General features: G+C 47.6%; 2 protein-coding genes across 4 annotated transcripts in view; both read right to left on the bottom strand.

Annotated features, from left to right (window-relative positions):
• PPIL2 (peptidylprolyl isomerase like 2) overlaps positions 1-1,662 on the bottom strand; it is a 36,393-nt gene extending 34,731 nt beyond the window's left edge. For both annotated transcript variants that reach the window (XR_014176486.1, XM_081966926.1), the window contains exons 1-2: positions 1,545-1,662; positions 342-391 (exon numbers count right to left, since the gene is read on the bottom strand). Coding sequence is in view for 1 of the 2 variants with exons in the window: in XM_081966926.1 (XP_081823052.1) it covers positions 342-391; positions 1,545-1,576 (82 nt within the window). In the remaining variant the exon portion in view is untranslated. The remainder of the gene's footprint in view (positions 1-341; positions 392-1,544) is intronic.
• A 1,591-nt stretch (positions 1,663-3,253) lies between these two features.
• HIRA (histone cell cycle regulator) overlaps positions 3,254-24,801 on the bottom strand; it is a 35,173-nt gene continuing 13,625 nt past the window's right edge. Inside the window, exons 9-25 of one of the 2 annotated variants that reach the window (XM_081966873.1) lie at positions 23,707-23,820; positions 21,877-21,947; positions 20,611-20,716; positions 19,773-19,997; positions 18,534-18,619; positions 16,630-16,824; positions 15,127-15,297; positions 13,468-13,660; positions 13,126-13,227; positions 11,964-12,112; positions 10,788-10,949; positions 10,600-10,658; positions 9,756-9,861; positions 8,508-8,630; positions 6,851-7,014; positions 5,267-5,355; positions 3,254-4,148 (exon numbers count right to left, since the gene is read on the bottom strand). In XM_081966873.1, coding sequence (XP_081822999.1) covers positions 4,032-4,148; positions 5,267-5,355; positions 6,851-7,014; positions 8,508-8,630; positions 9,756-9,861; positions 10,600-10,658; positions 10,788-10,949; positions 11,964-12,112; positions 13,126-13,227; positions 13,468-13,660; positions 15,127-15,297; positions 16,630-16,824; positions 18,534-18,619; positions 19,773-19,997; positions 20,611-20,716; positions 21,877-21,947; positions 23,707-23,820 — 2,232 coding nt within the window. In that variant the 3' untranslated portion in view covers positions 3,254-4,031. The remainder of the gene's footprint in view (positions 4,149-5,266; positions 5,356-6,850; positions 7,015-8,507; positions 8,631-9,755; positions 9,862-10,599; positions 10,659-10,787; positions 10,950-11,963; positions 12,113-13,125; positions 13,228-13,467; positions 13,661-15,126; positions 15,298-16,629; positions 16,825-18,533; positions 18,620-19,772; positions 19,998-20,610; positions 20,717-21,876; positions 21,948-23,706; positions 23,821-24,801) is intronic. The other variant, XM_081966874.1, reaches the window with a different exon arrangement.

Here is a 24,801-nt window from a genome sequence, read left to right as displayed (position 1 = left end):
GGCCACCTAAGGAGAAGGAAGGACTCCCTGGAGAAGAGCCTCATGCTGGGAACGGTGGAGGGCAAAAGAAGAAGGGGACGACAGAGAATGAGGTGGCTGGATGGAGTCATTGAAGCAGTCAGCGTGAGCTTCAATGGACTCCAGAGGATGGTAGAGGACAGGAAGGCCTGGAGGAACGTTGTCCATGGGGTTGCGATGGGTCGGACACGACTTCACAACTAACAACAACAATCTTACAACTGGGATAACATGAGACATATCTTGCTCTGAACATCCCCCTCTCCCAATATAAATTAGACATGCAAATGAGACAAACATTCAATTCAATTCTAGTCACGTACCAACTTTCTTCCCTCCATAAAAATGGGTATATTCTGTACATGTTATGTACCTAAAAGAGAAAGAGACAATTAGAGGAATATGTACCTTGACTTATGTACTTAGAAGGAAGGCAGATAAGCTAATTGAAGCATTGGGTCCTAATTAAGGTAAAGGTTCCCCTCACACACACGTATGTTCCCGGCTCTAGGGGACGGTGCTCATCTCCGTTTCAAAGCCGAAGATGTCTCCGTGGTCATGTGGCTAGCATGACTCAACACCGAAGGCACACAGAACGCTGTTCCCTTCCCACCAAAGGTGGTCCCTATTTTTCTACTTGCATTTTTTATGTGCTTTCAAACTGCTAGGTTGGCAGAAACTGGGACAAGTCATGGGAGCTCACTCCATTACATGGCACTAGGGGTTTGAACCACTGAACTGTCTCCCTCCACCTCTCTATCATCTCCTTACCCTCTCTCTCCCTCTCCCTCTCCCTCTCTCTAGCCTATCTCTCTCCCTATCCTATCTCCCCCTCTCCCTCCCACTCTATCCTATCTCTCTCCCCTCTCTCTATCCTACCTCCCTCTTGCATCATCCTCTCCCTCCCTCTCTATCCTCTCTCTCTCTCTCCCTATCCTATCTCCCCCTCTCCCTCTCTCTCTATCCTCTCTCTCTCCCTCTCTCCCCACCTTCCCTCTATCCTACCTCCCTCTTGCCATCATCTCCTTATCCTCTGTCTCCCTCCACTTCTCTTTAATCTCATCCTCTCCCTCTCCTCCCTCTATCCTCTCTCCCTCCCTCTCTCCCTATCCTATCTCCTCCTCTCCCTCCCTCTCTATCCTATCTCTCTCCCTCCTCTCTATCCTTATCCTCTCCCCCTCTTCCTCCCCCACTCCCTCTCTATCTTCCCTCCCTCTCTCTCCCTCTCTAATCTCCTTATCCACTCTCTCTCCTCTCTCTCCCTCTCCCACCTTCCCTACCTATCTCAGTGAATGGTTCGTTGGCTTCCCACCTCGCCTTCAGCCTTGGCAGGACAGAGTCTAAGGAAGCCAAGAAATAAAAGAAGAGCCAGGGCCCGCACTGAAGACCCCCCCCCAGCAACCCTTTTCCCTCCCCTGAACAACCTCCCTGCCAGGTAGGCCGGGCAGAAACGACAACCCCCCACCACACACTTCCGGAGAGCTTCCAAGGCGCCCCCCTCTTCCCTCCAGAGCCGCTTCGCTTACATTTTGTCCTTCTGGTGCTGCCTTTTCCCCATGGCGGCCGCGGGTCTCTCTTCCTCACCTCAGCTCTGAAATTCAAGCCAAACGCTGCCCGAAAAACCTCCACTTCCGGGAAAAGGCGGCTCTAGTTCCGGTTCAGCGCGGTGCGCCTGACAAAACAGTCCCCCCCGCTGGGGAAACAGGAAGCTGACACTAAAGGTTCCGCTTCTTCTTTTATCGCTTTAGGGGAGGGGTGTCCAAACTTGGGAACTTTTAAGACTTGTGGACTTCAACTCCCAGAATTCCCCAGCCAGGCTTGGGAACTTTAAGACTTGTGGACTTGGCTGGCTGGGGAATTCTGGGAGTTGAAGTCACAAGCCTTAAAGTTCCCAAGTTTGGACACCCCTGCTTTCGGGCAATATCAATCAGAATAGAGCTGGCACTAGGGATTCAAACCGGTAAACTGCCGACTTTTCTGATCGACAAGTTCAGCGTCTTAGCCATCGCGTCCCTGGACTATAATATATTAAACTTTTAATACCTTTCCTTGGAATGTCTGCTCCATTCTTTCTCCCCCCCCCCCCACCTGTCAAATCTGATCCACTTCTTTGAAACATCATTGGGTGGCTTTTTAGAAGAATCCCTCCTAACAAACTAGGTGGAAAAACCTGTCCACGTCAGGCCTACAGCCATGTTTCTTTTGGGGTCTGGCCTGCCACACTTCTATCTACTATGCTGTTTCTACAGTGGGGAAATGGAGAGGGGGATAATAAGGAGTAGAATGTTATGTAACCAAAATGAAATTCCTTTTAGATTGCCAAGGTCATCCTTTGTCTTGGCACCTCTGCACCTGACCGGAACTGGATGGGTGGAACTGCCAGCATAGCAATGGAAGATTAGACCATGTGATGGACTTGTGGGTGTGGGAGCAAGATCATGAACTTTAACTGGGAGGTGGGGGGGAACGGAAGAAGCTTCAGATTCGGGTCCGTCCGTCCCCCCCCAGATGTGCCAGCATGGCTCTCTTAATAAATTGGAACTTTGACCAATCCTTTGCCTTGGACTCTCAATTTAATTTTGGAGACTATCTAGAACGCTGACAGCCTAACGAGTGTTTCTGGGAAATGATTTTTTAAAAAGACATCTTTATTACAGGACAGAATATACAGTTGCAAATGAAAGGGGGGGGGAGAGAAAGAGACTTAAAACCAGCAAGATTATACAGTACATATAACACTCTGGAGGCCATCAGAAACGTTTGCAGGAGACCATTCGTTCGCTTAATTGGTTCGTGACTCTCTAAGACTCCTTGCTAAGTTCTGCAGATATCGGCCTGGCAGCTTTCCAAGCCAGAAAAGGTCTGTGACTGTAAATCCTCCCTGGAAAGACTTTGTTGGATGTGAGTGAGAAGAATTCCCAGGAAATTAATAAAAGGGGTTTTTGTCGGGACAAAGAATTTGTTTCATGCTTTTGGGAAGCCTCGGTCAGAACACTGTGGCCAAAATAACCAACTGTTGAGCACCGAGTTCGAGATTTTTGTTTTTACAGGTGGAGGCCTGTACAGTTTAATGCTACCACAAGCAGCTCAAAGACATCCACGTTGGTTCTGAAATCAATGCAATGTTCATTTATTAATTGTACTTACAAAAAAAAATCGCCCTTCCCTCCCCAGATCCCTTCCGTTTTTTTTTAGCTTATCCCTTTCCCGTTTTGCCAATACCTTTTACAAATAGTTAAAAAAAAAAGAGAGAGACATTTATTTTGGTACAATTGTTCAGCAACGTAGCCGTCATAATTAATGAAGTTACGTTTTTGATACGACAAGAGGGCTTTGGGGTGGGAGGGGTGGGAGAGGGGGAATTATTGGCCAAATAAAATTCTCATATTACAAGTTAGCAAATTCTAGTATAAAAATAGTCCTCGGTGATCGCACACAGCCTTCTCGTTTCTCATTGTGATCCGCAATCGAAGAGTTTCTGGGCTGCATAATTCTGTAGGGATTTTAGGGTTTTTCTGGCTCGGGCGGCTCCTCCTTTTATTCTCCCCAATACATAAATCCTCAGGAAAGAGCCGCCCCCGAAAGGAGGGCTTTGTATGACATTCAGTTTAGCTTCTTGTAATGTGCTTTTCAGTGGATATTCAAAAGGCTCGCCCCCAAAAAGGTGTCTCTTTGATATCTGGTACATCCGATCTGGAATCCAAGGGTCCACTTTGAAGACCGTTCTCGCGCCCCTGACGGCTACAAGCTGCGGGGGGGCTCAACTTCCAGGGGAGAACCGAGAAACACATCCTTTCGCTTCCCGCCAGATGTTCCCACGTCCCACTTTGCGATCTTCTTTTAAAAACGGCAACATTTTAGCTGGTTTAAAAAGACCCCAGACCTGGCTCCTGCCCCCGCGTTTTTTTCTTCTTCTTCGGGAGTGTTAGCTTCTGCCAACGGACCTTCTGTTTCTTCCTCTTCTTCTTCTTCCTTGCTCTCCTACAGGCTGGAGAAAGATCTCAAGAGGATGCTTACTTGTCTTTCAAAATGTCCAGCTGCTCCTGGTACTCCGTAAAAAGTCGCTGGAAACGAAGGTTCTGCCCGATGACGGGCAACAGTTCCTTGAGCAGGTCGCGTTTCCGTAAACCCTGCACAAAACACACACACACACAAATAAGCATGTCACGGAAATCAAAATCAGAGAAGCAGGATGGGACACTGCACTGAGATGTTCCCCGTCACTTGTCTGCATGGAAACGGCCCATTTCTATAGAAAAGAGGCTCGTGATGCCCAGTGGTTAGAGTGCAGTACTGCAAGCTACTTCTGCCGACTGCCAGCTGCCTGCAATTTGACGGTTAGAATCTCACCAGGCTCAAGGTGGACTCAGCCTTCCGTCCTTCCGAGGTGGGTAAAACGAGGACCCAGATTGTTGGGGCCAAGAGGCTGACTTTGTAAACCACTTAAAGAGGGCTATAAAAGCACTGTGAAGTGGTATATAAGTCTAAGTGCTATCGCCCTTCCTTCCTTCCTTCCTGTTTGATCCTGACTGACTCAAGATTGACTCAGCCTTCCATCCTTCCAATATGGGTAAAATGAGGACCCAGATTGTTGGCGGCAAGAGGCTGACTCTGTAAACCGCTTAGAGAGGGCTGTAAAGCACTGTGAAGTGGTATATAAGTCTAAGGGTTATTGCTATTGTCTTTCCTTCCTTCCTTCCCAGTGCTTATAATGCAGTATTGCAGAGTAACTCTGCCAACAGCCAGGGGTTCGATCTTGACTGGCTCATGGTTGACTCAGCCTTCCATCCTTCCGAGGTGGGTAAAATGAGTACCCAGATTGTTGGGGGCAAAAGGCTGACTCTGTAAACTCCTTAGAGAGGGCTGTAAAGCACTGTGAAGCGGTATGTAAATCTAAGTGCTATTGCTATTCTACAATAGTTTCTAAAAGGAAAAATATGTTCACAAGACCTTGTACGGCAAAGGTAGTCCTAACAGCTGGAAGCCTGTTCCCAGTGTGCGCATGCGCAGAGCTGCCAGACGAAGGGAACAGCTAAAGAACAGGAGTCAACTTGGGAGTAAGGCCACAGGTGGACGATGAATGGCCCCTCCCAGAGGAAATAAAAGAGGAGCGAAAGGGGAGGGGAGTTTTCAGGAGACAATTAGTTCGCTTAATTGAGTCTACTCTCCGAGACTCCTAGGGAAGGAGGGAAGGAAATGTAATATTATGTGTGTGTGTCTCCCCCCCCCCCCCCAAATCAATGCTTACCACGACCGTTGATTCCCATTGACTTCCAGAGGATGAGTGGACAGGACCTAACAAATCCTTGCATAATTCCCTCAAGCGATATTCAAAGCCTGAGGAAGACAGTGAAGAAGAAGAAGAAGACTCACAAAGAAGGCAATATACTCTCTCCAATTAATTTAGAGGCAATAGGTGCCCTGGGGTGAAATCCCCAAAACATCTGAGGCACCATTTGAATATCATTGGCATCGACAGAATCCCCATTGGTCAATTGCAAAAGGCAGCTTTGCTTGGAACGGCTGACATTCTGTAACGCTAACTTTGATACGATCAAACAACAACATTGGCCTTTCCTAAGTCCTCGAGGAGGACTCAACCGGTGGGTAAACATGTCAAATCCAGTCCAGGCATCGGGCTGACTGCGCAACCAAAGCATAATCGTAAGAATCTCCAAACATTAGAACTGCAGGAAAAACAATGGCTGCCAACCTGCCTTCCATTGAGGACCTGCACACTGCATGAGTCAAAAAGAGGGCTGTGAAAATATCTACAGACCCCTCGCATCCTGGACATAAATTGTTTCAACTTCTGCCCCCCACAACGACATTTATAGAGCACTGCACACCAGAACTAGACACAAGGAAAGTTTTCCCCCTCGTGCCATCACTCTGCTAAACAACGAATTCCCACAACACTGTCAAACTATTTACTAAGACTGTATTACTATTATTCATCTCTTCCTTCCTAGTACCTATCTCTTCCCAATTATGACTATAACCATGTTGCTTGTATCTTTAAAATTTATATTGTTTTATTTGTTTCCTAGTATAATTTGATTGCTTATTAGTAACTTTGATTATCCCTAAGTATTGTATCTTTTTATTCTTGATGAATGTACTCTATTTTATTTTTCTTTATATACACTGAGAGCATATGCAAAATTCCTTGTGTCCAATCACAGAACCAATAAAAAATTCTATTCTATTCTATTCTATTCTATTATTATTCTATTCTATTCTATTATTCTATTCTATTCCTGTTCTATTCCTGTTCTATTCCTATTCCATTCCATTAGTCTATTATATTGGAACATCATTTGAACCCCATCGGCATTGACAAGAACCTCATCGGTTAATTACAAAAGGCAGCTTGACTTGGAACAGCTGACGATACCTCTAGTACCCTCAAACGACGACATCTGCCTATCCCAGGTCCTTAGGAAAGATTCAAGAGGAGGACAAAAATGCCAAATCCAGTCTAAACGTCTGGATGACTGTGTGACAGGCCATAATGCTGGCACTGACAACATCGCCATCGGTCAATTGCAGAAGGCCACTTTACTTGGCACAGCTCGCATCCTGTGATGATATCTTTGATGCTATTAAAAACACCTGCCAATCCCAGGCCCTTAGGAGGACTCAATATGGAACATCTTGGTATCGACAACCATAAGAAGAGGAACCCCAAAATAAACTGGAGCACAGCCAGGACAGCACTGGCATTGACCACATCCCCTTCGGTCAATTGCAAAAGGCAGCTTTGCTTAGAGGAGTTGACATCCTGCGATGAGACCATTAACATGGTCGAACAAGCGGCATCACCCCTTACCTTCCTTAACCAGGTACCGTGCATAGATAAGCAGCCAGTGGCGATACTCATGACTTGACTGTATAGCCAAGGCAGAGGCTACCTGATTCTCCAGGTACGCCGTGGTGGTTTCTTGCTGCACCAAATGAGGCATGGAGAACAATTTGGCTGCCTGCCGCCCAGAGCTGTAGGAAAGGAACAAAGAGGAGGCAGGTTTTAGGAGCTGGGAAATGGAAGGAAGTGTAGGAGATGACCCGGCTGAGCCCGTGGGAAAGAGGGGGGGGGGGGTGTCAAACGCATCACAAGTCAAGAGTCCCTGCGCACCCACGAGAGATCTAAGACCAGCCCGCCTTGAGTGCCTTTCCTATCTCCCGCTCATTTCCCTTGACCGTTAGTTGGCCAGATTCTTGTAGAGAGCTTAAGCTTGCAACAAATCCTTATGGAGTTAGTCCAGGACTTAGGAACACAATTGAGCCCAGTATTTCTGTTTAGTTTAATTTACTTCATTGTTATTGCACGTTGTGGTGTGTTCACTGTTACTGTGAAACTTTTGCTACGTGGGTTTTGCCCAATTTTAGGACTTTTCTTTCCACTGTTGTGCAAATAGCAATTGTAAAGTTAGTTACACGGCTGTTAAACGAGTTGGGCTTCCCCACGGATTTTGCTCATCAGGAGGTTGCAAAAGGGGGATCCCATATCCTCGGGACACTGCAACAGTCATAAATAGGAATCAGTTGCCAAGCATTCGAATTTGGATCTTGTGACCACGGGGATGTTGCAATGTCGTAAGTGTGAAAAATGGTCCTTCTTTCCCCCCAGTGCCGTTGTAACTTTGAACTGTCACTAAACGAACGGTTGCAAGTAGAGGACTACCTACACTCATTTGAGCTGCCTGAATATCCTGATTTCCCTGGCGTTTGAAAGGAAGATACAGAGGAGTTGGGGCGGAGGGGGGAGAATCTGCACAGCTCCAACAAGGGCTGCATTCAGAGCTCAAAGCAGGGGTCACCAATGGGTGACCAAGAGCTTGGCCTATTTTGGTAGCCCAAGGGCTAAGGACAGAGAGGGAGAGCGTGTTGTGGCCGGCCAGCGGAGTTGGCAGCAGATTCAGACAGTGAGGAGGTTGGGGAGGAAGATGGGCCAGTCCTGGAGTCTGGGGAAGCCTCTGACGAGGGCTCTGTGTCGGAGGCAGAGAGGGGGCCAGGGCCATCCAACAGTTATCAGCTGCCTTCAGAGTCAGTGAAGCAGAGGAACAGCTGGAGCCTGTTCCCAGTGTGCGCATGCACAGAGCTGCCAGGAGAAGGGAACAGTTAAGGAACAAGGGTCGACCCAGGAGTAAAGCCACAGGTGGATTGTGAATGGCCCCTCCCACAGGGAATAAAGAGGAGCGAAAGGGGAGTGGAGTTTGCAGGAGGCCCTAAGTTCAATTCATTCGGGTGAAGATTTGTTCCTGACTTCTTGCCAAGGAACTGCTGCTACAGCGTGGCGTTTGGAAGAGATCGGCCTGGCAACTCTCCAAGCCTGATAAAAGCCTGTAGTTGTGAAATCTCATGAAAGACTGTTTTCCGGGACTTTGCTGGAGAGGAATTCCCTTTCACCTAAAGGGATTTTTATCGGAGTCGGCTTCATGCTCTTGGGAAGCCTCAGTCAGAACACAGCGAGACAGACAAGGTCATACTTAGAAAGCCGTCCTTGTATGATGGCTAAAGGTCCCGAACACAGCATGGCCTCCTGGGAGGGTAGACTGCTCCTGAAGTCTGCACACTGGGCCAAAGTTTCCTGCTTGTCAGAGACAAGGTTCCTGGAAAGGCAGAATACGTCACAGTTAACCAAGTGGGGGAGGGACAGGCCTTCTCGCATAGTTAAAAACACACAAGTTGGAAGTTGGACCCATTTCATTTCCCATCCGGCCAAGAGGATGAACCTCAGTTCCCATTTAGAGTCATCCCATTGCGCCCTCCACTTAAACAACAGGTTGGTCAACTGCAAAACAGATTCCCAATTAAAAAAACAACAATTGTATTCTTGTAATTGACAGCAAGCCCGAGGAGTAGGACAAGGAATGGCAGAACCAGAGGGAAGAGTCAAGAGAGGCATCAGCCTACAATCCCTACGTAGCCACAATCGGTTTAAAGTCCAACTCCCCTTGAATTCTGTCAACCTTTATCTAATTCCAAGCTGGTGCCAATGAGTTGACCATAGATATAAGTTAACAGTAAGGTAAAGACTCTCTTCGCATATATGTGCTAGTCGTTCCTGATTTGCCTAACAACCGTGGGCGGGGGGAGGTCAAAGAGCTTAAAACGGAGTTCCATAACAACTTCCTTGCTTAGTGGCAGGAATTTGAGCCGCAATTGTTGGAAGTTGAGCATTCCCAGGACCTTCGTTGTCTATCTAGATATTAAAGGTAAAGGTTCCCCTCGCACATATGTGCTAGTCGTTCTTGACTCTAGGGGGCGGTGCTCATCTCCGTTTCAAAGAGCCAGCGCTGTCCGAAGACGTCTCCGTGGTCATGTGGCCGGCATGACTCAATGCTGAAGGCGCACGGAACGCTGTTAATCTTCCCACCAAAGGTGGTTCCTATTTTTCTACTTGCATTTTTAATGTGTTTTCGAACTGCTAGGTTGGCAGAAGCTGGGACAAGTCACGGGAGCTCACTCCGTTTCGCAGAGCTAGGGATTCGAACTGCCAAACTGCCAACCTAAGCTGAGCGTCTTAGCAACTGAATCACCGCGAGTCGCAATAAATCAGTTTAATTGGAAGCTCGTGGATGGGCCTGGTCTCTCGTGCAGGAGCAGATTAAAACCCCATCTTATTGCTGTATTAAATTTATATAGTTTGTCCCGGAAGCGTTAACGGCGGATTGATCCTGATTCGCTCTTACAAGAATCACCTCCTCCCCTGCACCTTCCACCTTGGGGCTCACCAGGAAGACAGCGAAGGGTTAAAGCAATATGCTCTTCCGTCCGACATGTTCATCACCGGGATGCCATGTTGAGTCAGCAAGATTTGAGAGACGGTGGTTTCACTTCCTGCGAAGGTCAAACGTACCCCGTCAGTTTTCCGGGGGCGGCACCAACACGGGGATGGGTCTTATCAGCTGACGGGCGGGGGACAGGGAGTGCTCGACTTACAGCGATTCATTTTGGTGACCACTTGAAGTTAGAGTGGCAGTGAAAAAAAAAGCAACCAACGTGCGGTCCTCGCACTTACAACCCCCGGTCACGTCATTACCACTTGTCACCAATAATGAATGGACGTAAGTCCAGGAGTAGCTTTAATAATGAGTCTAGATGGCCCAGGGTTAGGGAATGGCTAATCTTTTGGGCGCTGAGTGGCCTATGTGGACGTGCGAGCGAAACCCCAAAATACAATGCGCCCCACGCATGCGCTACGCCCCACCCCCACCCCCATATTTGACTTCCAGGTTGGTGCAGGAGGCTTTCCAGGCCCAAAAAAGGTTGCAAACCCCCCAAAATGCAATGCAAGCACCCCCGTGCATTTCCCTTTTAACTTTTGTGATATGTGTTTTTTAATGTTGTACGCCGCCCTGAGTCCTTTGGGAGAAGGGCGGCATATAAATCAAATCAAACTAAACTAAACTAAACTAAACGCATGCGTCCTCTGCATGCAACCGCCCACCCTGTGCCCCACTCCCCGTGCATGCGCGACAGAGACCCGAAGACCAGCTGTCCGGTGGGAGGCACGCCTGGTGGAGCTAGGCTGGGGCAACGGCTGGGCATGCCCTAAGTGGATTTGAGGGTCCTTACCTGCTAAAATGGTTTGTAGGGACTCGTCTTTCACCACCACTGACTGCTTCCGCACGTTCCTAAAAGGGGGAAATGTCGTGAAGTGGGGGGAGTGGGGGGGGGGACAAAAAGGGTCATTCCAGTTCCACGTGACACATCTTGTGGAAATGTGAGCTGGGGGGGGAGGGAGGGAGCTGTTTGGGGCTTACCAGACAGAGAGGGTTGCCGCCGTTGTGAGAGCCATGATGTAAAACCCTGTACAGTGCAACGTGGAGATGGGGGAATGGAGGACGATGGGAGGGAGGAGGCGACGGCCACAGGCCGAAAACACAGAGAGGGTCCGCTTTTCACAGGCCACGCTCACCACTTCGCTGGAGGAGGAAAGCACAAGAGAAATGTTGGTAGTTTGCGCTAGTGGTAAAAAGCATCCGGCTGGAAAGAGGGAAAGGTGAGTGAGTTCTAGTCCCACTTTAGGCGTAAAAGCCAACTGAAGGACTTTCAGCCAATCATTAGGAGACTGGGAGTTCTAATCCCGCCTTAGCCATGGAAGTCGGCTGGGGAACTTTTAGCCAATCATTAGGAGACTGGGAGTTCTAATCCCGCTTTAGCCATGGAAGTCGTCTGGGGAACTTTCAGCCAATCATTAGGAGACTTGGAGTTCTAATCCCGCCTTAGCCATGGAAGTCAGCTGGGGAAATTTTAGCCAATCATTAGGAGACTGGGAGTTCTAATCCCACATGAAAACTGGCTATGTGACCTTGGCCGGTCCCTCTCCCTCCAGCCTAGCCCGCCTTGCGGGGTGGTTGTTGTGAGAAAAATAGAAGGAAGGAACATTAGGTATGTTCACCACCTTAGGTAAAGTTAAAGGTTCCCCTTGCACATGCGTGCTAGTCGTTCCCGAGTCTAGGGGGCGGTGCTCATCTCCGTTTCAAAGCCGAAGAGCCAGCGCTGTCCAAAGACATCTCTGGGGTCATGTGGCCGGCATGACTCAACGCCAAAGGCGCACGGAGTGCTGTTCCCTTCCCACCAAAGGTGGTTCCTATTTTTCTACTTGCATTTTTTACATGCTTTCGAACTGCTAGGTTGGCAGAAAAGGGAGCTCACTCCGTTACGTGGTGCTAGGGATTCGAACTGCTGAACTGCCGCCCTTTCTGATCGACAAGCTCAGGGTCTTCACCACTAAGCCACCACATCCCTTATAAAATGCAGATAGTTGACCCACAATATTAAGAGTCTGTGTGGGTTGGACATTCAGGGAATTTCAGTCCAGTACAGAGGCACCATATAGGGAAATGTCACTTTTTAATCCAAAGCACCAAGTTTTTAGACTGAGCACCCAAGCATTCTCTCTTTATTGCACACCTCCTCAGAACCCCTATGCTTACCAGCTTCCGGCCGCGGAGAGAATTCGGCTAGTGAGCACCGTTTCCCACTCTTTCCCTTCTCGGCTGCACTTCAGTCGGCTAAGTTTGGCTCCTCCTACAGTCGTGATCTCGTTTTCCACTTCAATGTACATGGAGGGATCGGAGCTCACCTGCAAGAGAGATCGGTTTGGAACCTGGAGCAATCCCACTTCAAGCCAGCAGAGAAACCTGGAGGTTTGGGAAGAATCTGATATGGTGTGTAGTTAAAAGGACAGGTGCTGGTCTATTCCTCTCTGATAGATCGATCGATAGGAGAGAGAGAGAAATAGAGGTAGATAAGCTGAAATAAGGGTAGGTAGATAGAAAGATAGATAGATAGATAGATAGATAGATAGATAGATAGATAGATAGATAGATAGATAGATAGATATGAATATAACGGTAGATATGAATATATAGGTAGATATGGATGGATGGATGGATGGATGGATAGATAGATATGAATGTAACGGTAGATAGATATGAATATATAGGTAGATATATATGTATGTATGTATGTATGTATGTATGTATGTATGGATGGATAGATAGATAGATAGATAGATAGATAGATAGATAGATAGATAGATAGATAGATAGATAGATAGAATGTAACGGTAAATAGATATGAATATATAGGTAGATATGGATGGATGGATGGATGGATGGATGAATGGATAGATAGATAGATATGAATAAACCAGTAGATAGATATGAATATATAGGTAGATATGGATGGATGGATAGATGAGAAACTGAAATAGGTAGGTAGAGAGAGAGAGAGAGAGAGAAAGAGGTAGGTAGGTAAGTAGATAGACTGACAGACAGATTCAGAGGACAGGACAGACAGACTGGCTGAAATAGGTAGATAGATAAGTAGAGACAGACAGACATTAGAGAGTCTGTCTGTCTGTCTATCGACCTATCTATCTATCACAGACAACAGACAGAGAAATTCTTGGAAGAGTGGGAGGGTATTAGCAAAAGAGAAACACAGAGGGAATGTGTACAATTGAGGCAAGTGTGAAATCTTTAGCTCTCGGTAAGCTTTATCAAAATTTCTACGCTTGATTCCACCTTGGACAGACAGAAAAATGGCAGGATTAAAAAAAAAAGAAATCTAATAATAGAATACACCTCTTACCTGCAAGGCGAACGATTTCTGTAGGACTGGGGTCGGCAGTTTAAGTGCTAATGGTGTACTGTGGCAAGCACCATCCTTCTCAGTTGCTAATATAGCCGGAGACTGGGAGATAAAAAGAAAAGAAAAGGTTAAGATGCCCCTATCAGCTCCACTCGGGCACAAATTCTATCCGCGGATTAGATTTTTGCTGTTTAGATGGTCTTCTGAGGGGCGAATCTCAGCTAGTTGTGAGGCCAATCGGGATGAAGCGCGAGCGTGTTTGGTGAAAAAGAATCTTGGGAGATCTTGGAGTCTTAGTGGAGAACCAGCGAGAGGAGAGGCGGCGACCGCCTTTTGGGTTACCTGAACGGTTAAAGTGACAGGCATGAGCCGTGAGTCTTTCCGAGGTCTTCCTTTCTTCTTCTTCTCAACGTCCAGGTCCAGCTTTCGCTTGGAGAGCGACAAGGGTTTGATGGCCAGCTTTTCTTCGCTATCACTGCTACTGTCTAGGAGATCCCTGGGCTTACTTTCCCGAACAGAATTCTGCTCCTTCAGTCTGCAGAAAAAAGAAGGAAAAGAGCCCAGTCGTTAAGGAACCAGGCTAGGAAATAAAAGCCTGAGTTCTATAGCAAAGTTGGAAGGGACCTTGGAGGTGTTCTAGTCCAACCCCCTGCCTAGGCAGAAAACCCTATATTGTTTCAGACAAATGGCTATCCAACATCTTCTTAAAGACTTCCAGTGTTGGGGCATTCACAACTTCCGGAGGCAACTTCTGTTCCACTGATTAGTTGTTCTGACTGTCAGGAAGTTTCTCCTCAGTTCTAAGTTGCTTCTCTCCTTGATTAGTTTCCACCCATTGCTTCTTGTTCTACACTCAGGTGCCCTGGAGAATAGTTTGACTCCCTCTTCTTTGGGGCAGCCCCTTCTTCTTTTGTTTTCACTTTCAGCCAAATTATTGTCTTCCATTATTTTTTCATCTTTATAGTTATTTTTTCTTACTGCATAAACAATATCTTCAATTGCCCTTTCACAGTTACACCAAATTTTCATTTCTTATTGTCCCCATTGGTATATTTTGCTATCAACAGCGTACATCCTCTAATTCAATTTAAACATAGAGAGTATTTCTTCCCATTTTTTTTTCTACATTTAACAATACACGATCATTTCTTTATTTCTTAATTAGTAACATAACCGTAAGAAAAGAAAGGGATTGGTAATATTAGGAAACGGAGTGGAGCAGAAGAATGATCTTCACGATCCATACATTGAGAAGATGGAGAGGACAATTCAGGAGAGATTGATAAAACAGGAGGAAGCAGATATTGTCTGAGGTCTTGAGTTACTTCTAAAAAAATTATAAAGGTAAGATACAAATAAATAAGTGAACCAATCAATAAATTGGGATAAATATTTGGCTGGCCACTAGATGGCACCAAAGAACGAGAGCTTTTCTGGGTCTCTTTGCTGCCATCCAGTGGACATTCAAATTCGGGAAGCGCATATCGTATCTCCCTAAACCAGGGGTCGGCAACCTTAAACACTCAAAGAGCCACAAGGTCTTAACTGGAAGCCCCCAGTTCAATTCTAGAGCCAACCGGAAGTCCGGTTCCCCCACCATAGAGTCTCAAGTCCGGTTCCCCCACTATAGAGTCTCCTCCTAGCGCAGCGTCCTTTTTCCTCTACCTGTCCTAACTGAAAGCCCTATCAATTGTGGAGCTGACCAGAAAACCTGCCCCTTGCCTAGAGTCTCCTCCTAGCACGCTATGCTTCTCCCCTCCCTTCCCCTTACCGGAAGGCTCCTCTCAAAATTGTGGCGCCAACTGGCGACAAGGAGCCACAGCAGAGGGATGAAAGAGCCACATGTGGCTCCAGAGCCACAGGTTGCTGCCCCCTGCCCTAAACTAACATTCTTTGGACTGCAGTTCTCAGCAAAACTAGCTGGGAGCTTTTCTCCTTTGCTTTAAAAAAAGATAAAAAGGCGTCCCGCTGAAACGGTTCTTTTCCAGTTCTGCATCTCACCTGTCCAAGGTAACCTGATTGGTGTGCGAGACGGGAGAAGTCCCTGAGGTGGGTTTGGATCGCTCCGTAAACCGAGAGTCGAAAGCTTTCATGGGCTCAATCTTAGAAGAGGTGGGCAGCACAGAGGACGAAGCGGCCGGCAGGGCAGCTGAAGTCGAGGTAGCGTTCACACTGCGGAAAAGAGAAAGCAAAAACGTATTTGAAGCACCCCACATATCCGGCCAGAAATATGCTCTGCTCACGATTGGCAAGAAATAACATAATGAACCGCTGTGGTTTCTATCACCCTACCCCATTGAATTTAGGGGCAAGGGCCGCACTCAGGGGTGAAATCCAGCAGGTTCTGGCAGGTTCTGGACAACCGGTTGCGGAAATTTTAGTAGTTCGGAGAACTGGCAAATACCGCTTCTGGCTGGCCCCAGAAAATGGAGATTTTGCAGTATCCTTCCCCTGGAATGGGATGGGAATGGAGATTTTGTAGTATCCTTCCCCTGGAATGGGATGGGAATGGAGATTTCTGGAGTGGGGAGGGAATGGAGATTTTGCAGTATCCTTCCCCTGGAGTGGGGAAGGAATGGGGATTTTGCAGTATCCTTTCCCTGGAGTGGGGAGGGAATGGGGATTTTGCAGTATCCTTCCCCTGGAGTGGGGAGGGAGTGGAGATTTTGCAGTATCCTTCCCCTGGAGTGGAGAGGGAATGGGGATTTTGCAGTATCCTTCCCCTGGAGTGGGGAGGGAATGGGGATTTTGCAGTATCCTTCCCCTGGAATGGGATGGGAATGGAGATTTCTGGAGTGGAGAGGGAATGGGGATTTTGCAGTATCCTTCCCCTGGAGTGGGGAGGGAGTGGAGATTTTGCAGTATCCTTCCCCTGCCACGCCCACAAGCCACACCATGCCCCCAGAACTGGTCGTAAAAAAAAATCGAATTTCACCACTGGCCACACTCAACCCAAGCGCCCTCACTTCCTAAAGCAACATTTCCCAACCGTTAACGGCGTGAAGGTGGGTGGACTTCGACTCCCAGAATTCCCCAGCCAGAATTCTGGGAGTTGAAGTCCACCCATCTTCCAGCTGGCCACGTTTGAGGAAACGCTGCTCCGAAGTCGACCAAGACTGGGACAAATCCAGGTCAGACCAGTGGATGGGCCCGTTGAGCATCTATTGCGTTAAACATTTGGGGACCACCTAAGAGAGAGAGGCACCGGGCAAGCCGCATCCAAGCCCTTTAGAAACGTCTCCTGACCTATCCGTGGGATTTCCGTTTGCGTTATCTAGTAGCAAGCCAAGAAGAACGGGGCAACTTGCTGCGGCCAACTCACTACTGCCTACATGGCCAATTTTGCCACGGGACAGATGGCTGTGGAACAAATCCAATTTAATCATTCCAAATAATTTTAAATAGATATATTTACGGGACTTCCTCCTCGCTAAGCCAACCCACGCTGCAGTGAACCCCCCGCTCCCCCATTCGTAAGGAGAAGGCCTTTCATTCGATGCTCACCCATCCTTGTTGGCTACGTCTTCCGCCGATTTAGCGGCCGCTGCCATGGGCTCTAAGGCAGGCTTAACGGTGCCCAGGGAGTTGGCCGCGTTGTAATCTAACGCTATGAGCTGATTGGTCTGGGAAGCTGACATCATGGACCCAGCTAAAGACCCCGAGAGTGGGATGCTGTTAAAGAGGGCGGTCGAAAAATCCCTGTGGGAAAAAGAAAGGCGGTCAGGGGAAATCGGGGCATTATTATTATCCCCGCCAGACCATCATTCTCCTTTTAATGACCCCGTCATCTCTTGCGGGGTAGAGTCTTGGGCAACTGAATGGAGCTAGCAGAGTGTTTTTTAATGGCCGGATGCCCTTCGTGTCGCCAGGGGGGAGTTTTGTTCAGCAGATACCATCTCATCGTGCCAAGAGAGAGAAATATCTGCCTCTACCTAGGATCGAACTCACAGCCTCCTGAATGTGAGGCGAGTGCTCCACCACTAGGCCACCGCACCACTCAGCATTTAGGCTTACATCATTATTTTCTTTCAACGACCCTGTAATCCCTTGCGGAGTGGAGTCTTGGGCAACTGAATGGAGCTAGCAGAGTGTTTTTTAATGGCCGGATGCCCTTCGTGTCGCCAGGGGGGAGTTTTGTTCAGCAGATACCATCTCATCATGCCAAGAAAGAGAAATATCTGCCTCCACCTAGGATTGAACTCACAGCCTCCTGAAAGTGAGGCGAGGTCACCGCGCCACTCATTATCCCCACTGGACCGATCAGGACAAATTCGATGGAATTTAAACAGGACCGTGGTCTACAACTTACAAGCCTTTCTTTAGCGACTGTTCAAAGTTACGACAGAAAACAGTGACTTATGACCCGTTATAACACGCTAACAACGGTCGCAGTGTCCTCAGGTCACACGATCAAAATTGAACTACTTGGAAACCAATAGCCATTGTTACAGTTGTGGCATCCCAGGGGTGTTGTGATGGCCACAGGGGACCTTCCCAACTGGCTTCTGACAAGCAGAATATGCAGGGAAAGCCGGATTCGCTTAACGACTGGATCAAGAACCCAGGTGGTTCGGTGAACGAGAGTGGCAGATTTACTTAAACAAAAGCACGGCTCGTCTAGTGACTGCGGCAATCTGTCTAAACGACCGTGGGAAAAAGGCTGCTAATTCACTTAATAACAGTCTCACTTAGCAACAGAGCCTCCGGTAGCATAAACCATAAACTACGGTATTTTTCGGAGTATAAGACGCAACTTTTTCCCCTCAAAAAAGAGGCTGAAAATCCGGGTGCGTCTTATACACTGAATACAGCATTTTTTTGCCTCCCGAAACCCCGGCCCCTTCACCAAAATGGCTGTGTGGAGCCTTTAGGAGGCTTATAGAGTGCTCCTGGGGGCTGGGGAGGGCAGAAATGAGCAAAAAACGGGCTGTTTTTTGCTCAATTCTGCCCCTCCCAGCCCCCAGGAGCACTCTATAAGCCTCCTAAAGGCTATTCATGTCTATTTAAAAAAAAAGGCCCGTTTTTGCGAAAAACGGGGCATTTTGGGGAGGTCTGCAAAGTGCAAAACCTTTTTTTAAAAAAATTTGCCTCTTCAAAACCTTGGTGTGCGTTATACTCCGGTGAGTCTTATACGCTGAAAAATATGGTATTTCTATGGGCTGAAATCTGCGATTCTTTTTTTAAAAAGGAGAGGCGATATTTGGATATATCTCCTTCGTCCTTTTTGTTCCTAGCTGGATATGGGGGGGGGGGGGGGGGAGGTCCTCTTGAAAGTGGTTTGTTCTGGCCTGCTTCTTCCTTGGGCTGAGAGGTTGGGGGCTTTGCAAGTAGAGACATTTCGTCCACCACTACCTTTGGAACGACGTTTCGAAACAAAACGACAATCCGAAATATTTTGAAAACAGTACCCTGTGTCCAGTTGAGCTATGCAGAGCGGCGTGATCCTTCTTCGGCCATCGGCTGTCCTGGTCTCCACTTGTTTCTTTAACAGGTTCTGCCGGGAAGAAATAGGATTATCAGGAGTTTTGGTTTTTGTAGTCGTGACAAAGTTTGTCCAAGATCCAGCCTCCCAGTATGGCTCGTTCCGGTTGGCGGCCGTAGGAATGGGAGGGATGAAGAAATATTTAGATAAATATGTCAAAATATTTTGATGTTGATATGAAAGCTCCCATATTTTCCTTTCAGATGCTATGGTTGTTGGGATATTTTTTTTACTCCCAATGACGTGATCAAAGGCAGTTAATCCAGAAACTTGATTTTAAGGGTAGTTTCGCTTCACCTGTCCTCAAAAATAAGCTTCTGGACTGCCTCAAGCTTGTGTTCCCTAGACACAAAATAGGAAGGAAGGAAGGAAAGACTGTAAAGAGAGAAGTAAAGAGAAGACAGAGAGAAAGGGAGAGGAAGGGAGGGAGGGAGGGAGGGAGGGAGGATGTTACATATACCTATAATGACAGAGAGGAAGGGAGATAGGAAGGGGGGATAGAAAGAGAGATAAGAAGGAAAGAAAAAGAAGGGAAGGGAAGGGAGGGAGGGAGGGAGGAAGGAAGGAGAAAGAGATGGGAGGGAGGGAGGAAGCAAGGATCACCTATAAAGACAGAAGAGAAACCAGAGAAAGGGAGAGGAAGGAAGGGAGGGAGGGAAGAAGTTACATATACCTATAATGACAGAGAGGAAGGGAGATAGGAAGGGGGGATAGAAAGAGAGATAGGAAGGAAAGGGAGGGAACAGAAGGGAGGGAGGGAGGAAAGAAAGAAGGAGAAAGAGATGGGAGGGAGGGAGGATGACCTATAGAGAGAATAACCAGAAAGGGAGAAGAAGGGAGGGAGGGAGGGAGGGAGGGAGGGAGGGAGGGAGGGAGGGAGGGAGTTACATATACCTATCATGTCAGAGAGGAAGGGAGATAGGAAGGGGAGATAGAAAGAGAGGTAGGAAGGAAAGAAAAGGGAAGAGAGGAAGGAAAGGAGGAAAGAAGGAGAAAGAGATGGGAGGGAGAAAGGAAGGAAGGGAGGGAGGAAGGAAGACTATCTTCCATCAAAGAGGCATCAGACCTTCCATGGCTACCTGCCATGACATGTATATTGTATTTTATCACCCGTTGACCAGAAAAGAAGGACCAAGGAATGGAAGAGAGCAGAGGAAATCGCTACCTTTCTAATGTCCTCTAAGCTTTCTCCATTCACCATGCTGGCCAGCTTAGGCGCCGTTATTGCTGCTCCTGAGACCGTTCCGTCTCGGAGAGCCTCGTTCTTCTTCTGTTGCTGTTGCCTTTGCTGGTACTTGAGCATCTCCGGGTTCTCGATAATGGCCGTGGAGAGATGCGCCTCCGTCATGATAGCTAAACTTTTGCCGTAGGTCGACTGATGGATGTTGCTCTGAAAGGGGCAAGAGCATCGGAACATAAGGTCAGACCACTGCCTCATCTAGGACAGGGGTGTCAAACTCAAGGCCCGGGGGCCGGATCCAGCCTTCAGGCTACCTTGGTGTTCTGGCCCACCAGCGACCAGTGGAGCTGGCAGCAGATTCGGACAGTGAGGAGGTTGGGGAGGAAGATGGGCCAGTCCTGGAGTCTGGGGAAGGCTCTGATGAGGGCTCTGTGTCAGAGGCAGAGAGGGGGCCAGGGCCGTCTGACAGTTATCAGCTGCCTTCGGAGTCAGACATCAGTGAGGCAGAAGAACAGCTGGAGCCTGTTCCCACTGTGCACATGCACAGAGTTGCCAGACAAAGGGAGCAGCTAAAGAACAGGGGTCGACTTAGGAGTAAGGCTGCAGCCAAAAATGGACCTCGGGAGTCTGGTAGAGCGCTTGGGCCACCACAGGCGCCCCCGGCACGAATTGCATCACGGTGGACACACATCCCTGGCCACGCTCCCTCCACCCATCCCGAGGTCAAACACAACCCTGGTGTGTCGTGTCCCTCCTCCATGTTTGACACCCCTGGTATAAGCAGTCTGGGAATGTTTGAAACTCTGCATCAACCACAGCCAACCTTCTCTTCCTCGCTCAGCGGGTCTCCGAGCTCGTCTTGGGAAAAATCCAGAAATGCCACGGATCCGTCCATGGAGCACACTAAGATGCCAAGGCCGTTCAATGTCCTGGAGGAGGAGAAACGAAGAGAAAAAATAAATAAATCTATGGAGATTCTCACATATTCAGGTTGTTTCAATAGCGGTTTTTATTTATTTATGTATTTATTTATTTTTTAAAAAGGCAACCAGTCCTTGTTTTTCTTTGAAGACGTTTCGCTTCTCATCCAAGAAGCATTTGGAACCACCACCCCCTCCACTCCCCCCCCAAAAAAAGGTAACTTTGGAATCACTTCTGCTTTTCAGAGGATGTGGGCTTCCTCTGCCCTTTTGGTGTGGAATTGCAATTCTAGCACTGATGAAGTTGCCTAGTTGGGTGATGAAATGTCTTCAAGGAAACGGCCCAAATTCAGAGAGCCACCCCCCCCTCCCCCAAGGATCATGCAATTGCAATTAAAGAATGCTTAAGGTAAAGGTAAAAGTTCCCCTTGCACATATATAATGCTAGTCATTCCCGACTCTAGGGGGCGGTGCTCATCTTCAAAGCCGAAGAGCCAGCGCTGTCCAAAGACATCTCTGTGATCACGTGGCCGGCATGACTCAACGCCAAAGGCGCACAGAACGCTGTTCCCTTCCCACCAAAGATGGTTCCTATTTTTCTACTTGCATTTTTTACTTGCTTTCGAACTGCTAGGTTGGCAGAAGCTGGGACAAGTCACGGGAGCTCACTCTGTGGCTAGGGATTCGAACCCTCGGCGCTAGGGATTCGAACCGCTGAACTGCCGACCTTTCTGATCGACAAGCTCAGCGTCTTAGCCACTGAGCCACCGCATCCCTTAAAGAATGTTTGGCCTACAATAAATAAATGAAGCCCATAAACCACTTTCGGGGTTCGACCATTTAAAGGTGGCAGGTCGTGATTCATTTTCATCTCAGAATCACGCATGGATTTCTGCGAAATAGGCACGAGCAGTAAAAGTAGCTAATCGAATTCTTCGCCCGCAGATTGGGTTGTTCTGACGTAAATGCTTAAAATAACATTGAAGGGGGGAGGGTTTTAACAGAATAAGAGAGTGGGAAGGGACCTTGGAGGTCATCTGGTCCAACCCTCTGCTCAAGCAGGAGACCCTGTGCCATGTCAGACAAATGGCTGAACAGTCTCTTCTTAAAAACCTCAGTGCTGGAGCACCCACAACCTCTGAGGGATGTTACCGTGAGAGCAACCTTACCATGAGATATCCATGATAGACTTGTCAAACAGCTCATGTATGACGACCAAGGGCCTCTTCAGACACGTCAGCTAAAAACAAAATTACGGGTATGTGTAAAGTATCACAAAAGGAGTCTCACGTCCTAGGAATTTAAGATTGTTGCATAAATACCCAGTTTGCTCAAACGCCAATACCAAAAATACATCAGACTGAAGAGGAGAATATGTGAACGCGACAGTGGGAGGAGGGAAGGGACAGAGGAGTTAGAGGAGAAGAAAGGAGAGGGAAAGAAGAAAGGGTCAAGGAGAGGAAGAAAGGGAGGGGCAGTAAGAGTAGGAGAGAGGGTAAGAAGGGGAGGAAGAAGGGAGAAGTAGTGGAGAGGAAGAAGAAAAGAGAAAGGAGACGAAGAAAGAATGAAGTAGAAACGAAGGGAGGGGAGAAGAAAAGGAGAGGGGAGAAGAAGTAGAGTTGTTGTAAAATAAGATGGATTTATGGGATGGCAGGAAAGCAATCTCGATTATATTATGAAACCTTCAGCGAAAGAATGGAATTATAAATGTTAAAGGATTAACAGATGATAACAACAATATTTATGAGAATGTACATTTGTGAATATTTGCATGAGAACAAAAATAAAAAACTTTTTTTTTGTAAAAAAAAGGGACTCTCGCCTTCTAAGATTTAATGACCCACCTAATTTAGCCAACATTCATCTTTGCTGTAAGAATTTTCCAACAGTGGAAAATTTAAGGAAATTGGTGGGAACCTGCAGCCTTCAAATCATGTTACAGGTAGTCCTCGGTTTATGTCCTTTTGCAGCGTTCACCATTCGCCCAAGATTGTGGTTTAGAGGATGGTTTGGCCCCAAACCAACACAATTGTCAAAACGTTGTTGGAGCAAACAATGGGTTCACTTACACACGGGCAGAGTTCGCACTTCAGCCACTGAAGGGATTGCCGCAAGATATGTCATAAAATCAGGTCGGCCACTTATCCGAACCCTTTTTTATCATGGTTACAACTTATAACCGTGATGGGCATTACAGTAACTTGAGGACCAGCCGTATAAATGCAATTCCAAGCAGCTCCCAAAGGCAAAATGAAGGGCTGCCGGGAATTGCTGTTATTCAGCAAGCGTTGTGGGATGCCAGCAGAAGATTCGGGCAGTGAGGAGGTTGGGGAGGAACATGGGCCAGTCCTGGAGTCTGGGGAAGGCTCTGAGGAGGGCTCTGTGTCGGAGGCAGAGAGGGGGCCAGGGCCGTCCGACAGTTATCGGCTGCCTTTGGAGTCGGAGATCAGTGAGGCAGAAGAACAGCTGGAGCCTGTTCCCGATGTACGCATGCACAGAGCTGCCAGGAGAAAGGCGAAAAGCTAAGGAACATCAGTGTGGCACCTATGGCCTTACTCCACCTGTGGCCTTACTCACAAGTCGACCCTTGTTCCTTAACTGCTCCCTTCTTCTGGCAACTCTGCGCATGTGCTCACTGGGAACAGGCTCCAGCTGTTCCTCTGCCTCACTGATCTCTGACTCCGAAGGCAGCTGATAACTGTCAGACGGCCCTGGCCCCCTCTTTGCCTCTGACACAGAGCCTTCATACGAGCCTTCCCCAGACTCCAGGACTGGCCCAGGTTCCTCCTCAACCTCCTCACTGTCCGAATCTGCTGCCAGATCTGGTGGCCGCTGGCGGGCCACAACAAGCAAGCCTTAAAGTTGGACACCTTTCACTTCAAACATCATCCCAAGAAGGAGGGCCAAAAAATTTTGATTTCTCCCGAGGGAAATGGGTACAAAAGACGGACACACAAAAGACCAGCGACCCCTGAAATCTGACCCAACTTGTCACTTACCCAGACAGAAAGCGATCGGTCTTTGCTCCCAACCGCACAACAGCAATAAGGACAGCTTGGTTTGGTGGAGCTGCCGTTCTTTTGCTTCTTTTTAAAGATTTTGGGATTGAATTTCTGGAAGGAAAAAACAAGGTTGGTTGGTTGGTTTTAAAAAAAAAATACTTTTAAGAAAAAGAACCAATCGATACTTGGCAGGTAGTCCTCGACTTACAACCTGCTTTTAAGCGGCTGTTTGAAATTACAACAGCGTTGACAAAAAAAGGGACTTAAGACCGGTCCTCTCACTTATTACCATCAAAGTATACTGCATTCAGTTTTGGTCGCCACGATGTCAAAAAGATGTGGAGACTCTAGAAAGAGTGCAGAGAAGAGCAACCAAGAGGATGAGGGGACTGGAGGCTAAAACATAGGAAGAACGGTTGCAGGAACTGGGTAGGTCTAGTTTAATAGAAAGAAGGACTGGGGGAGACATGATAGCAGTCTTCCAATATCTCAGAGGTTGCCCCAAAGAGGGAGTCAAGCTATTCTCCAAAGCACCTGAGGGTAGAACAAGAAGCAATGGGTGGAAACTAATCAAGGAGAGAAGCAACCTAGAACTAAGGAGAAATTTCTTGACAGTTAGAACAATTAATCCGTGGAACTACTTGCCTCCAGAAGTTGTGAATGCCCCAACACTGGAAGTCTTTAAGAAAATGTTGGATAGCCATTTGTCTGAAACGGTATAGGGTTTCCTGCCTAGGAGGGGGTTGGACTAGAAGACCTCCAAGGTACCTTCCAACTCTGCTATTGTATTGTATTAAAGCATCCTTATGGTCGTGTGATTCACATTTATGACGGATGCAGCATCCCGGGGTCATGGGATCCCCTTTTACGACCTTCTGACAAGCAAAAGTCAATGGGGAAGCCACATTCGCTTCACGACCGTGTTATTAACTTAACAGCTGCAGGGATTCACTTAACAAACATGGCAAAAAAAAGTCATAAAATTCAGAGGGAAATGTATCATTTAACGACATGAATTTTGGGCTTCATTGGGGTCGTAAGCTGAGGACTACCTGTGCTTTCTTAAGGGGAATGTTGTGGGATTTTTTAAAA

This window comes from Natrix helvetica (assembly GCF_964273705.1).
Source record: "Natrix helvetica genome assembly, chromosome: 14".
Classification (NCBI taxonomy): Eukaryota; Metazoa; Chordata; class Lepidosauria; order Squamata; family Natricidae; genus Natrix; species Natrix helvetica.
The sequence above is the reverse complement of the archived record's forward strand: the minus strand, read 5'-3'. Positions and strand labels throughout refer to the sequence as shown.